The following is a 15,735-nucleotide window of genomic DNA, read 5'->3' on the forward strand; positions in this document are numbered from 1 at the left end:
GTGTTGTCTTTCAGTGTTAGCCTAAGGCGTTGTGGGTCAATGGTTCTTATTAAAATCATATCCCAATCTGATCCCATTTAAATATAATTTAAAAAAAATTACTTTTACACCAAACTCCGCTACACCTTTCATATTTCATTGAAATTGGTGCGTCAAATATGTGAAATCGGCCGAGAATATATATATGGGAGCCAAATTTAAATCTTAACTAATTTCCAATTAATTTATCACATTTATTATTATAACCAAATTCCGCAACACATTCTGAATTTCATTGGAATCGGTCATATATAGTGTTTGGTGCATAATATGTATGAAATCGGCCGAAATATATATGTTAGCTATATCCAAACCTCAACTGATTTCAATATAATTTGGCAATTTTTGCTGGTGCCAGATTTTGTCTCTCTCTCTGGGTGCATCAAATATTTGAAATCGGCTAAGTATATATATGGGAGCTATAATCAAATCTGAGCGTATTTGAATATAATTTGTCAAATTTATTTTTATACCAAATTTAGCCACTCATGCCGAATTTCGTTGGAATCAAAAATACGTATCGTGTTTTGTGCATCAAATATGTGAAATCGGCGGAAAATATATATGGGAGCTATATCGAAATCTGAACCGATTTTAATATAATTTGACTAATTTATTTTCTAATCAAAATCCCGTTACATATTCCAAATTTCTTTGGAATCGAACATACATATCGTGTATGGTGCATAAAATACATGAAATCGGTCGAAAATATATATGAGACCTATATTCAAATCTGAACCGATTTTAATATAATTTGACGAATGAATATTTGTTTTAATTTCCGCTACACATTCCAAATTTCATTGAAAATAGAGATACATAGCGTGTTTGGTGCATCAAATACATGAAATCGGTCGAAAATATATATGGGAGCTATATCCAAATCTGAACCGATTTCAATTTAATTTGACAAATTCATTTTGGCTCCCAATTCCGTTACTTATTTTAAATTTCATTACAATTGGAAATACATATCGTGTTTGGTCCACCAAATACATGAAATCGGCCGAAAATGTATATGGGAGCTATATCCAAATCTGAACCGATTTCAATATAATTTGGGAAATCAATTTTTTAGATAAAATCTATCACACGTTTCAAATGTCATTGAAATTGGGGATACATAGCGTGTTTGGTGCATCAAATGCTTGAAATCGGCCGATAATATATATGGGAGCTATATCCAAATCTGAACCGATTTCAATATAATTTGACAAATTTATTTTCGGATTAAATCCCGTCACACATTCCAAATTTCATTGGAATCGAACATTCATATTGTATTTGAGGCATCAAATGAACGAAATCGGTCGAAAATATATATGGGAGCTATATCCAAATCTGAACCGATTACAATATAATTTGGCAAACTTATTTTTGTTCCAAATTCCGTTACGTATTCCAAATTTGGAAACTGTATCTTCAACCAATCAATAGATATGTGCATATAAAATCAAAATTTTTGGGAGGTACCTCCGATTCTGATGCTATATCTCCAGTTCCAAGTGGAAATTCAAAAATGTATATAGCCTATGTTACTTTCAGGCGATGTTGCAGTATATATGGAAATTTTCAGGAAAATCTATTCAGCGGTTTTCGAGTCCATAATTTACAAACAAACAAACAAACAAACAAACAAACAAACATACAAACATTTTCCTCTTTTATAGATATAGATATATATGGAAATGGGTTTTTGTATAGACCCCTTACCTCCCTTTCTTCGTTATTTTGGTGATAAAAGCGACATTATTCACTGGAATTGTTTCAAATTAGGTATTTGATGTTCGTAACGGATAGTACAGCAGAAAATTGTCTGTTTAAGTCGGCGTCTTCGTATAGCCCCCATATGACGGTACCTCCCGTTTTTCGGTATTTTAACGATTTTAGCGACATTATTCACCAGAATTGTTTCAAATTTGGTATTTAAAGTTCGTAATGGGTACTACAGCCTTTGACAGAAAATTGTCTGTGCAGATCCACGTCTTCGTATAGCCCCCATACAACGGTACCTCCCTCTTTTCGGTGGTTTGGTAATTAAAGCGACATTATTCACCGGAATTGTTTCAAATTTTGTATTTGAAGTTCGTAATAGATACTTGAGCCTATGACAGAAAATTGTCTTTGCAGGTCCACGTCTTCATATAGTCCCCCATTTAACGGTATCCCCGATATTCGGTATTTTAATGATTTTAGCGACATTATTCACTGGAATTGTTTCAAATTTGGCGTTTGAAGTTCGTAATGGTTGCTACAGACTATGACAGAAAATTGTCTGTGTAGGTCCGGGTCTTCGTATAGCCCCATATAACGGTACCTCCCGTTTTTCGGTATTTTGGTGATTAAAGAGACATTATTCACCGCAATTGTTTCAAATTTGGTTTTTGAATTTCAGAATGGATACTACAGCCTATGACAGGAGATTGTCTGTGCAGGTCCACGTGTTCGTATAGGCTCCATATAACTGTACCACCCGATATTCGTCATTTTGATGATTTTAGCGACATTATTCATCGAATCTTTTTATTTAAGTTTCGCATCTGAATTTTGTAATGGCTTATCACAAAAGTTGCATATGCAGGTCCAAGTCATCGGTATTTTTAGGATTTTTTAAAGAATTCTTTAAGGATTTTATTGTTTTTGAGAATTGCCAAATTCGTTCCAAATGGTGGAGGGTATTCAAAGTTCGGGACCGCTGAACTTACAGCTTTTTTAATTGTTTTTTTTTTTTTTTGTACCATTGTCACACGTAAATATTTTAAATATTAAAATAAATTTTATTCAGAAAAGTTTTCCCGTATTCGTTTTAGCAAATGAGTCTACCTCTATTGTTTTGCCACGATTGTTGACAATAGTTGTGTTCCAGTACTTTTTTAGTAGTAAAACTAGCAGAAGAGAGAACAGTTCGAAATGTCATTCTCATTTAGGTTTGCTCAAAAAATAAGGGAACGGAAAATTAGCAGAAATGCGATAAAATGTCAAAATTCAAAATTCCAAAAGTAAACAACCTAAATCGGACTGGTGAAACCTTACTGAAAAGAGCGCCAACATTTAAAAAATGAGTATTGAAGACGATAAGTTATGGAATGAAATGAATAAATGAATAAGATATTTGTGACGTAGGTGTACCGACAATTGTATACCGCATTTTAAAAACTAATACTTTTGATTATATTCCGCTCATGTCCTTTCTCTTTCTTTCTCTATTATTTGATGTAATGTCAAAAAATGTCAAGTCTTATAGCGTATTTAGATAAAAAAAAATAAAAATCGTATTCCTGATTAAGGGGATTTATTCAACCAGATTTACCCTTCATTTGAACGTCTCACGACCTAATTTAGTCTGAATCCGGTGTGGAATCTGTATACTAACGGAAGGCATAATTGGACACAACATTTGTACTGTGGTAGACAAGACAATTTTTATTGGCGTTACCCCGATAGTTTACACTTAATAAATAAACAATAAAATAATCATAAAATAAGCAGACATAAGTTATTTCGAGTTTTAAACAATCAATTCCATTCAAAAGTAAAAAACTATTCAATTATTAATCATAATGCTAATAAGTTTTTGTAGCATAGTTAAGGGAAAAAGAGTCAAATTTTGATAAATTTAAGACACGTGTCAATTCATAGTTAAGAGAGTAGTTAGATGGCAAAGATCCGCTGAGAGGTTAAAGAAAATTGAATTGATTTTTTTTTTTTTGAATTTTAAAGGAGGAAACCACGATCAGTGGTAGAAATTTGCTAGAGAAACCTACAGAGTGAGATAAAAAACTGCAACAAAGTCAAACGCCATAATTTATTTTTTTAAATTTTATTGAAGGAAAGCAAAAAATGTCGGAAATAGCATAAAATTTGAGAATACATTTAGATTTGTTCGAATTGGTCACCTTTGGCACGAATTATGGCCTTCAAACGGCCGATGAAACCGTCACACGCTGTCCGAATGTTTCCCGGCGAAGCGCTTGCTTGAGGTGATTGGCATATTTTAGTGCCAACCTTGCCTTCCCAAAAATACTCCAGACACAATAGTCCAACAAATTGGTATCCGGAAATTTTGGTGGCCATTGTGCGCTGGAAATGAAGCAAGAACTTCATTTTGTAACCATTCTTGGGGGGCGCGTGTTGAGTCCAGTTTGAATGCCCAAGGTCTGCGGCCAAAATGTTTGCGTGCCCAAGGCTTTAATACACCCTAAAGGATACTTCTCACACTTTCAGCTAACCTCTTTGGCAAGTAAACACGATCATTTTATTTGTTTACAAACTGCTGGACAACGAATGTTTTCTCATCGGAGAAAGTCGAATTCGGCAGTTCATCACTTTCGGCCAAGCAAAGCAACTCTTTAGCTCTTTGAATATATTTTCTTTCTGGGTGTGCGGTGTAAGTTCTTGCACTTTTTAGAATTTCAATGGCTATATCCCGAGCTCATTTTTCAATATTTGCTGAATGGAATATTGCGATAGGTTCAGTTCACGAGCCATTTTTCGGCCACAACGACACGGGTTTCGATCGAGTTGCTTTTTTACTTTTCGAACCATTTCTGCTGATGTTGCTTGACGTCGGGTTACGGGCTACCAGTATCACGGTAACGAGCTATGGTACGAGACACAGAAGATTTATATATTTATTATTTATTGGATTTATTATTCACATTTAAATGGTGGAGTGCTCTAACGTTAGCCACTTGTGATTTTCCAGCCAAATATAAAGAAATCACACTATCACGCTTAAATTCCATCACGAATAACCTTGTTTCTGGAAAATTCTTACCAAACTGCTTTTGTATACTTCTTAACAATATAATGAGCTGTCACTGGAATAATTTTAACACCTGTCGGACGAGTGGCTTAGAAATTACAGCAGTCTGAAGTTGGTTGTAGTTTTTTAATCTCACTCTGTAGTTAGATGGCGAAGATCTGCTGAGAGGTTAAAGAAAATTGAATGGTTTTGTTTTCTTAATTTATAAGGAGGAAGCCACGTTGCAGAAACTTGCTAGAGAAACCTAATTATTTATTGCGTAGTATTTAAAAATTGATTATTGTGCTCCCTTGTTTTCTATTGGCCCTGCCCACCATGGCGCATGCATATTGACAATAGGTATACGCAGGTTAGTATTTTCTGGAAAACAATACAATTTCGTTAAGCCGATACCAAAAAACTTTAAGCCTGATATATTAGTTCCATACAATTTTTCTCAGTCATAAGGTGTAATCGACCCTTAGATTTTCCAAAATAAATCGATGTGATATTCAAAAAACTCTTCTCATCAATAACTTGTGTTTAAAAAAAACAACAACATTTTAACACAAATCCAATGGCCATAAATGAAACAATGAATGTATTTATTTAATAAGTCGATTTTTAATCAATAAACTTTTTTGAAAGCATCAATCAAACTCATCGCCAGCAATTAATTATGAAAGGTTATCGTGGCTAAATAAACTGTCAGTGGGTGCCTTCATCAGCGTCACAAAATTGATCGTTGTCGTACAAATATTGACCAAAGTCAAGATATTTGGTTAAACTCAACATTTAACAAAGGCAAACCAAAATATTTGATAGATTTAAAAACGAAAAATGAGAAACAAAAAATTGCTCTGAAAAAAAAAAGAAAACACTTGTGTCCACATGGAGTCACAATTGAATTTAAAGAACAGTTAATGTTATTATTAGCTATGAGAATGCTGCTAAGCTTCTTCAGTGTACCCTACACTGTAATTTTTAATGAATATGTTTCTTTTTTAATTCTTAAGGTGCAAGTACATTAAAAGCTTGAAGTCATCGCTAGGCATATTAATGTCAAATTATAATGGAAAACGCCGGCAGGATTTTAGTGCGGCTCTGTAATCCCTTTATGAAATGTCACAAAATATGCCTAGCCATGACTTCAAGCTTTTTATGTACTTACACCTTTACACAACTACCTCGCTATTTAAGAAATTGACAAATTAATTTATTCCATGGTAGAGTTAAGAAGAAAAAGTCATTGCAAATAAGCATATATATCTCTTCATTTTCTGTAATTTACCTTTTCAAATTTCACTGCATAGAAAACAGGTCCCCATCTCCGATTTGTGAATATACAGTGAATTTTTTAAATATACATTTTGTCGATGAGATGTCAAATAAATAATTTTAATAAAATATAATGAATTTAACTTCGAAAAATACCGCTATAATTTTAAAAATTTCAAATATCAGATGTTGAAATTAAATGGGGCTACATGAAAACGTCTCTCTGCCAGAGAAGGCGGCGTCTACAACATAACATTACTGCAAACACTAAAGGTGGGAAAATATAAAGCGCTTATCTGGCTGGCTTCTTAAGAAATGAATAAAGGGGCCAATGGCCAAAATCGAACTAAGTCAACCTAAAACTCCTTTGTTCTTTGCTTTGTTCATCTACGAAGAAGCCAGCCGATGACTTAAGCCATATGCGCTTCATGTATTTTCACCCTATACCTACAATCTTCAAAATACTGAATATAGGGAGGTACTGTTATATGGGGGGCTATACCCCATTAGGAACTCCAAACTTGATACCATTCAGGCGAAAAATGTGACCCAAATCTTCAAAATACCTGGGGACTATACCCAAAACTTCAATATATGTGGACAGTTCTATGTATACAGGTTGAGATGAAAAAACTGCAACCAACTTCAGACTGATGTCATTTCTAAGCCACTTGTCCGACAGCTGTTAAAATTAATCCTGTGACAGCTCATTATACTGTTTACAAGCGTACAAAAGCATTTTGGTGAGAATTTTCCAGAAAAAAAGTTATTCGTGTTGGAATTCAAGCTTGATAGTAAGTTTCTTTATATTTGGCTGGAAAACCACAAGGAACCTTATTTTTAAAATACTAACCTGCGTATACCTATTGTCAATATGCATACGCCATATTGGACGGGGCTAATAGAAAACGAGGGAGCACAATAATCAATTTTTAAATACAACGCAATAAGCAGTTAGCTTTCTCTAGCAAGTTTCAGCACTGTTTTTCAACGTGGCTTCCTCCTTAAAAATTAAAAAAAGAATGCAATTCAACTTTCTTTAACCTCTCAGCGGATCTTCCCCATCTAACTACAGAGTGAGATTAAAAAAACTACAACTAACTTCAGACCGCTGTCATTTCTCAGCCACTTGTCCGACAACTGTTAAAATTAATCCAGTCACAGCTCATTATATTGTTTACAAGCGTACAAAAGCATTTTGGTAAAAATTTTCCAGAAAAAAAGTTAGTCGTGATGGAATTCAAGCGTGATAGTGTGATTCCTTTATATTTGGCTGGAAAACCACAAGTGGCTATCATTAGAGCACTCCAGCATTTAAATGTGAATAAATCTTTTGTGTCTCGTACCATCGCTCGTTACCGTGATACTGATAGCCGAACGTCAAGGAAGTGGACGGAAGAAAACAGCAACATCTGAAGAAATGGTTCGAAAAGTAAAGAGGCGACTTGATCGAAACCCGTGTCGTAGTGGCCGAAAAATGACTCGTGAGCTGAACATACCGCAACATTTCATTCGGCAAATATTGAAAAATGAGCTCGGGGTAATGACATTGAAATTCCAAAAAGTACAAGAACTTACACCGCACACACAGAAAGAAAATAGACTCCAAAGAGCTAAAGAGTTGCTTCGCTTGGCCGAAAGTGATGAACTACGGAATTTTGTTTTCTCCGATGAGAAAACTGTCGTTGTCGAGGTCAGCTGAAAATGTGCACATCGGTTGGCCACCAGAACTCAAGCGCCGGCCATGGTGATGGTGTGGGACGCCATAACAGCCGATGGTCGCTCGCCGCTCGTATTAATCGACCATGGCATTAAAATAAATGCCGAATATTATCGCGAAAATATTCTGGAGGATGTATTGTGTATTATGTATAATAAAAACAGTCAAAACACCTTAAATCGGCAGGTACAGTTATAAGGTGGCTATAGCAAAATTATAAGGAGGCTATAGCAAAATTTTAAGGAGGATATATCAAAATTTGGACCTATATGGCGTGTTTCCAATATAAAAAAATTTTCGGATGAAAATTGCATCTAAATAAAAATTTCTTAACCTACTTCAGAAACGACATAGAATCTTATGCTAATCAAGAATATATATATATACTTTGTGGGTTCTATAATGCTCATTTCGATAAATGTAAAATAGCCTCCATGCTATGTATGATGGAGGCCATACACGAAAGGTGCGAGTACATAAAAAGCTTGAACGTGAATTCATGGCTAGGTATATTAATGTCAAATTATAATGGAAAACGACGGCAGGATTTTAGTGCGGCTCTGTAATCCCCTAATAAAATGTCACAAAATATGCCTAGCCATGACTCCAAGCTTCTTATGTACTTACACCTTAAAAGATATAATTGTTGGTGGGAATCCTTTAAGAAAAACATAAGCCAATCAACATTTGGTTTACTTCTCTCTCACATTAGTTTAAGAACTTGTGAAAACATTCTAAGGTGAGAATACAAAAAACGCTTTTTATGTCTGGCTTTAAGATGAAGGTACATAGGAAACTTGGCATCATGGCTAGGCATATTAAATTATAAAGAGAAACGACGGCAGAATTTTAGTGCGGCTCTGGCATCCCTTTATGATATGTCCCAAAAAATGCCATGCGAATACTTCAAGCTGTTTATGTACCCTCAGCTTTAGTAATCGGCTGGCTTCTTCGGAAAAGAACAAAGGAGCGTAGGGCCAAAATCGAACTAATTCAACCTGTCACTCTTCTTTTCCTCTACTATGGCAGAAGAATACAGGTAGATGCATCAACGCTTGGGAGCTTTTATATGTCAAAAAAATTAAATGTTTTTTAAAATATAAGTAGATCTTTATATGTTTTCTTATACGACATCATTCGGATGTTATTATAATCCGTGTTTTTCAACAATTTTTGCAAATTTATATAATTTTTCATTCAACATTTTCAATTCCAAAATTGGTTTGACAGTTCATTGTCCCAGCAGCTGTGTCGACGTGTCTACCTATATTCTTCTACCATGCCCTCTACGAAGAAGCCAGCCGATGACTTAAGTCACTCGAAAAAGCGTTTTATGTATTCTCGCCTTTATTTAGATTGTCAATTCCTTTTTTATTCAGTTGGTCTATGGAAAAATTCGGCGGAAAGAAACTAACTAAATCCACCTATTGCTTGTGTTAATATTTTGTTTTTATTTAAAAGAGATATTGACGAGGATATTTTGTTTTGTATCAAATCGATTTGATTAAAAAATATTGCAGTTGTTTACAATTTATGACAGAAAAAATAAATAAATCGAACTAATATATCAGGCTTAAAATTCGATATTATTGTTTTTCCAGAATATGCCTATTGTAAACATGTATACGCCACGAAGAGCAATTGGAAAATCTTTTATACACTGCCTTAAATAAACGATAACAAGTGTTACATTCAGTTGTCATGTGAAGAACCCTTTGCCGATTTCCAGATCAAAATCAACAACATAATTTAAGGTATGTTTTTCGTATTAAAATTTGATTGTGATTGGTTAACTACCAGAATAAACCCTCAAAGGAGATATGTATGTAAACGTTTTTTAAACAGGTCTGACGAATACCGCATTCGATCTACTCCAAGCTGTCAAAATAAACGGCAATTTTGCATGGCGCCATAATGAGGAACTTCATTTATCACAGCTGATTAAAAGACTAATTGCCAAAATAGTTATTGTGATTCAAATCATAGTACAGATAATAAGAAATACAGGGTGATATAAAAAAATTCAACAAAGTCAAACGCCATAATTTTTACATTTATTTTAAAATTTTATTGAATGAAAGCAAAAAATGTCGGATATGGCATCAAATTTTAGAATAAGTTTAGATTTGTTCGAATTGGTCACCTTTGGCACGAATTATGACGTTAAAACGGCCCGTCACACGCTGCCCAAATGTTGTTCTGTGGTCATTTGGCTCATTCCCGGCGAAGCGCTTGCTTGAGATGATCGACACCATTTTTTTAGTGCCAACATTGCTTTCCAAAATATTCCAGACACAATAGTCCAACGGATTGGTATCCGGAGATTTTTGTGGTAATTTTGTGCTGGAAATTCGGAGAAAATCAAATTTGGCAGTTCACCATTTTCGGCCAAGCGAATCAACTCTTCAGCTCTTTTGAGTCCCTTTGCTTCCTGTTGCGATGTAAGTTCGTGCACTTTTTGGAGTTTCAGTGTTTTTACCCAGAGCTCATTGAGATCATGTTCAGCTCACGAGCCATTTTTCGGCCACAACGACGCGGGTTTCGATTAAGTCCCCTCTTTACTTTTCGAACCATTTCTGCTGATGTTGCTGTTTTCTTCAGTCCACTTCCTTGGTGCCGGGTATGGCTACCAGTATCACGGTAACGAGCGATGGTACGAGACACAAAAGATTTATTCACATTTAAATGCTGGAGTGCTCTAACAATGGCCACTTGTGGTTTTCCAGCCAAATATAAAGAAATCATAGTATCACGCTTGAATTCCATCACGAATAACTTTTATTCTGGAAAATTCTCACCAAAATGCCTTCGTACGCTTTTAAACAATATAATAAGCTGTCACTGGAACAGTTTTAACAGCTGTCGGACGAGTGGCTTAGAAATGACAGCAGTCTGAAGTTAGTTGCAGTTTCTGCTCCTTCAAATTGATATGCTTTTGTGCTATTACACTCTTCCTGTTCTAATAAAATACAAAACTTTAAAAAGGCTTGCATTATGCTATGTTTACGTTGGAACTTTTTGTAAGATTAACCTACTTTGAGAGGATTTATTTGAAGTATAAATAATGGATATGACAATTTTAATCCAAATCCAGTCGGTTAACCCATTTATATATAAACGTACTGTTAGTGAAATTATATAGGGTACTATAATGCCGATGCGAATATATATTTTCTAGCGTCTTTTGTTGTCATTGTTTGCTATAATTGATTTAGGTGAATGTATGAACACGGTTTCAAAAACAATGGGGATTTCTTAAAATATGTTATTCCATATTAGGCTTAGCATTTCTTAACAACAAAAAAATACAATTAGTTACACATTAATAGATATTCTTTCAAGATTTAGATTAGTTTAAAACGTTCAAAAAGAAAGTTAAGAAAATACATTGATAACAATGGGCCTAGCCTCAATTTACTTTAAACTTTGCGGTAGGTTTAAAATTCCTCAAATAATTAATACAAAAAAACATTGTCTCGTTTCCTTAAAGAAATATGTTAAAATTTGTGCTTAGTTTGCTCGTGTGTTTGTGTTAAATTTTTTGGAACTCTTTTGAGTAAATCAGTGTATAAATGTGAAAATTGGATATTAACAATCACGATCATGGTTCATTAAATATCATGGCTTATCATTAGGTCATCCGATAAACCAGCTGATTTCATCTGTATTGTCAAAAGGCATACAATTATGAATTAAACGTATGAAAACCTAAACAAAAATTAGTGCTTCTGTTAAATTCGACTAAGAGTAAGTTTACATTCAAGTCTTTATATTGATTAACCCCATAAATACGACTATGGACAACATACGTTAAACGATTTTAGAAACCTTAATCATTATCTTCAAAACATAGAAATATCAAATCCCATTGTTATTGGAGATCTAAATATACGAATTGGAGAAAAAAATCAGAACCTAAGACATATATACGAAGAAACCTTTCGAGCCAGGATATCATAAAAGGTTATCAAAAGAATAAATCATAAAGAGGCACCAATTAGGTATGTCAATCAAGTTAGTAACTCTTATAGAAAAAAACTACAGCAAGACACAATCAGCGGTTCGGAATGGAACAGATATTTCCGAATACTTTGAAACATAGTGTAAAACAAGGAGGCCTCTTATTACCAGGTTCTTTAGAATATTTAGAATTTAGCAGACACCAGAGTAATAATGACAGAACCCCTCCCTGTGGGGTACCCCTAATAACCGATTTCCTGACAGAGCACTCCCCAATGCATGAGTTGATGACTCTGCTACTGAGCATTACATCAATCCATTCAATTAGGAGTGGTGGTAAACTAAAGCTGGGAATACATAAAGCGCTTATTTGGCTGGCTTATCTCATCGGCTGGCTTCTTCGGAAATGAACAAAGGAGTCTAGGGCCAAAATCGAACCAGGTCAACCTAAAACTCCTTTGTTCATCTACGAAGAAGCCAGCCAAATATGCGCTTTATGTATTTCCAGCCTAAGTTTTGTAAGAGAACTATGAATCTCAAGTGTAACATTGTTGAATGTCCCTTCTATATCTAGAAAGGCTGCCAAGGTGAAGCTCCACAAAGCCCACTACATCATGCTGAGCTGTTTCAACAGATTTACCCTTCATGTAGGCATGTTGAGCAGTGCTGATCGAAGTTAAGGGTAGTAGAGATTTGATCTTAATATCTATCAAACTCTCCAGAGTTTTCAACAGAAAAGATGAAAGACTAATAGGCCTGTAGTCTTTTGGAAGTACATGACTTGGTTTTCCCGCTTTGGGAATATAAGTGACTGCAACTTCCCTCCACAGTGATGGAATGTGAGACAAGACTCAAGCATCCAATGGATTTGTCCTTTGAAATAACTTTACGAAGTCTGGAAGCCTCGTTGACATCTTCTATACACTCTGTAAAACACACCTTTTGGCCTTCTTGATCTCAATGTTGCACTTGTTAAAGGCAAGTTTATATACATCAGTTATATATTAGCTTGGTCTTTTTGGTCCTATTATATAAGTAACAAGGAGCCTAAGAGTGCACTCAATTCAACGTGGAACCAAATTATAGGAAATTCGGAAATAAATATGAATTCAAAATGGAAATTGTTCCTAGCTGTATATAGGTCCATACAGACCTATGCCGCTCAAGTTTGAGGATTTGATTGCTTTGAAGAGACTAACAGTATATGGAGATATTTTCTAAAACACATTTTAAGAGTACCTAGCTTAGCACCAAACTTTGTATTGATGCTTGAAAATATCTCTATAGACAGCAAAAACCTTTTATGTACTCTACCTTCAGCTCTCTGTCACTAAGCTTTAATTTACAGTGTTCAATATTGTCTTTGGAAAATTGGAATAATACAAGCCAAACATTATTGTTAAATATAAAACCAGTATAGAAAGTCTTAAAGTCGGGCGGGGCCGACTTTATGATACCCTACACCACTTTGCTAATTTAGTAGAGCTCCACACAACAATTAAAAGATTTTATGGGAGAATTCCTTCATACACGCTATGATTATAATTATAATTTAAAGTTCAAAGGACTAAATATGCCGAAGCATTTGTATCTTTTAAATTCGGACTTGTATTGCCCATTTGGTGCGCAATTAATTTTAAATCGGATAAAAATATTTATGTTAACTATATCCAAATCTGAACCGATCTCGATAAAATTTTGCAAAGATATTTCTGAGCTGTATTTGATACATTTCCCTGAATATCGCTGTGGGTAACAAATACAATGTCTGAACCGATCTTCAGCAAATATGGCATACTAGCTTCTAGACTCAATTCGGTCGCATGTGCCAAATTCCATCCCATTTGGGCAAATATTAGTCGTTTGGTGTACAGTAATACGTAAATCGGACGAAGTTATATATATGGGAACTATATCTAAATCTGAACCGATCTCGATAAAATTTGGCAAAGTTATTTCTGAGCTGTATTTGATATATTTCCCTGAATATCGTTGTTACGGAGTGTATATTACGGCTATGGGTAACAAATACAACAAATCGGATGAACAATATTTATGGGAGCTATAGGTATATCTGAACCGATCTTCACCAAATTTGGCATACTAGCTTCTAGACTCAATTCGGTCGCATGTGCCAATTTCCAACCCATTTGGGCAAATATTAGTCGTTTGGTGTACAATAAAACGTAAATCGGACGAAGTTATATATGGGAGCTATATCCAAATCTGAACCGATCTCGGTAAAATTTAGCAAAGGTATTTCTGAGCTACATTTGATATATTTCTCCAAATATTGTTGTTACAGAGTGCATATTAAGGCTGCGGAAGACAAAAATAACAAATCGGATGAACAATATATATGGGAGCTATAGCTATATCTGAACCGATTTCGATCAAATTTGGCATACTTATTTTCAGGCTTAATTTGGTTGTATGTGTAAAATTCCATGCTATTCGGGCTGATATTAAACGTTTGGTGCACAATAAAAGGCAAATCGGACGAAGATATATATGGAAGCTATATCTAAATTTTGACCGATTATCTCCAATTTCAATAGGGTTCGTCCTTGGGCCAAACAAATGATTTGTGCAAAATTTCATCTGGATAGGGCAATAAATGCGAACTGTACTTTGTTTACAAAAAACATGGACAGACGGACGGACGGACATGCATAAATCGTCTCAGAATGTGATTCTATGCAGATTATCAAAACGAACTATGGGTCTATCTTGTTTCCTTTTGCCTGTTACAAACAAATGCACAAAGACATAATACCCTGACCACCTTGTGGTGTAGGGTATAAAAATTTCGTGACACGTTTGTATCGGCATATCCGAAACGTGAAATGTTTTATCTAACGCGTTTGGTGATTTTAACATTAATATTCCAAACATATTATAGATAAGACATTGCCAAGTCTAAAAGATAAACGTAATCTGAGAAATTTGTTAAAATTCTTACAAATTGTTTTTCACAGTTTTAAGATTTAATTGCAATGTTTTATCTATTACTTTGATTTAACCGATGCTCTATAAAACCAGCATTAATGTTCCCAGTGTAAACGTAGCCTTACTTTGCAAATTGTGTTCTAAAAATACAATTAAATTGAATATCAATTCAATTTAAAACTGTTATACGACAATTATGTGTAAAATGTAGATTTTATGTTTGTTTGTGTACCTTCAACTTTCCCCCTCTATAGTATATTGTTCAGTTGTACTAAGTACTAAATTTCTGCTTCATTAGCACCTATGTCAATTGATATTGTTTTCCACCCGCAACAGATATTGTTGTTTTGACTTCTGTGTGTGTGTGTGTTGTGTTCTTTCCCCAAGAATAGCTTCCATTTATGCCCTCTTTTTCAATTATGCCTATTTAGCATGTCTACAACAAACAGCGAATAGGCTCTTCAGTTCGGGGTGAGCAGATGTAGGCAGCAATTTTGAAATGTACGAAGTGAGCAGTGGTCAAGTCAGACTATTAGATTATTCGTATTAAGTTTTTAAGTATTTCAATGTTATTCCACTTGGGTCTGGATGCTTGTCCTATGAATATTGGAATTGAAAAAATATATTTTTCCTTCACTCATTTGTTTCTTTTATTAAGTTTGTCAAGAATCGAGGCCCGGGAATGTCTTGTTTCAAAGTATCGAACATCAATTATTAATTTTTAATTCCCTACAATTCCATTTATTTCCTAACTAATTCTAAACCCCTTTTCTATTATAATTTCCGCAAATAAATTTAAATCTTATTTTTCTTTAAATTGAGTTCAGTTGTCAAGTACTTATATTTATACTCATTCACAATCGCCAACATTTTTCAAAAGGATTAATTGGCATCGTTTGGTTTCATGCCATGTTTACAATGTCTATATGTCCACAATAGAAGTGGAATTATAACGCCAAGCCATATCACTTAGAATGTAAGCCGTATCAATCCCCCTCGCAGTAGTCTTTAATATGGGTATATATAATGTCACATGTGGGTG

General features: G+C 34.6%; 1 protein-coding gene across 1 annotated transcript in view; it reads left to right on the forward strand.

The window, feature by feature from the left end:
* The first annotated feature begins 11,111 nt into the window (after positions 1-11,111).
* LOC101897689 (open rectifier potassium channel protein 1) overlaps positions 11,112-15,735 on the forward strand; it is an 83,552-nt gene continuing 78,928 nt past the window's right edge. Inside the window, exon 1 of the mRNA XM_059118630.1 lies at positions 11,112-11,215. Coding sequence (XP_058974613.1) covers positions 11,182-11,215 — 34 coding nt within the window. The 5' untranslated portion in view covers positions 11,112-11,181. The remainder of the gene's footprint in view (positions 11,216-15,735) is intronic.

This window comes from Musca domestica, unplaced genomic scaffold (assembly GCF_030504385.1).
Source record: "Musca domestica strain aabys unplaced genomic scaffold, Musca_domestica.polishedcontigs.V.1.1 13, whole genome shotgun sequence".
Taxonomy (NCBI): domain Eukaryota; kingdom Metazoa; phylum Arthropoda; class Insecta; order Diptera; family Muscidae; genus Musca; species Musca domestica.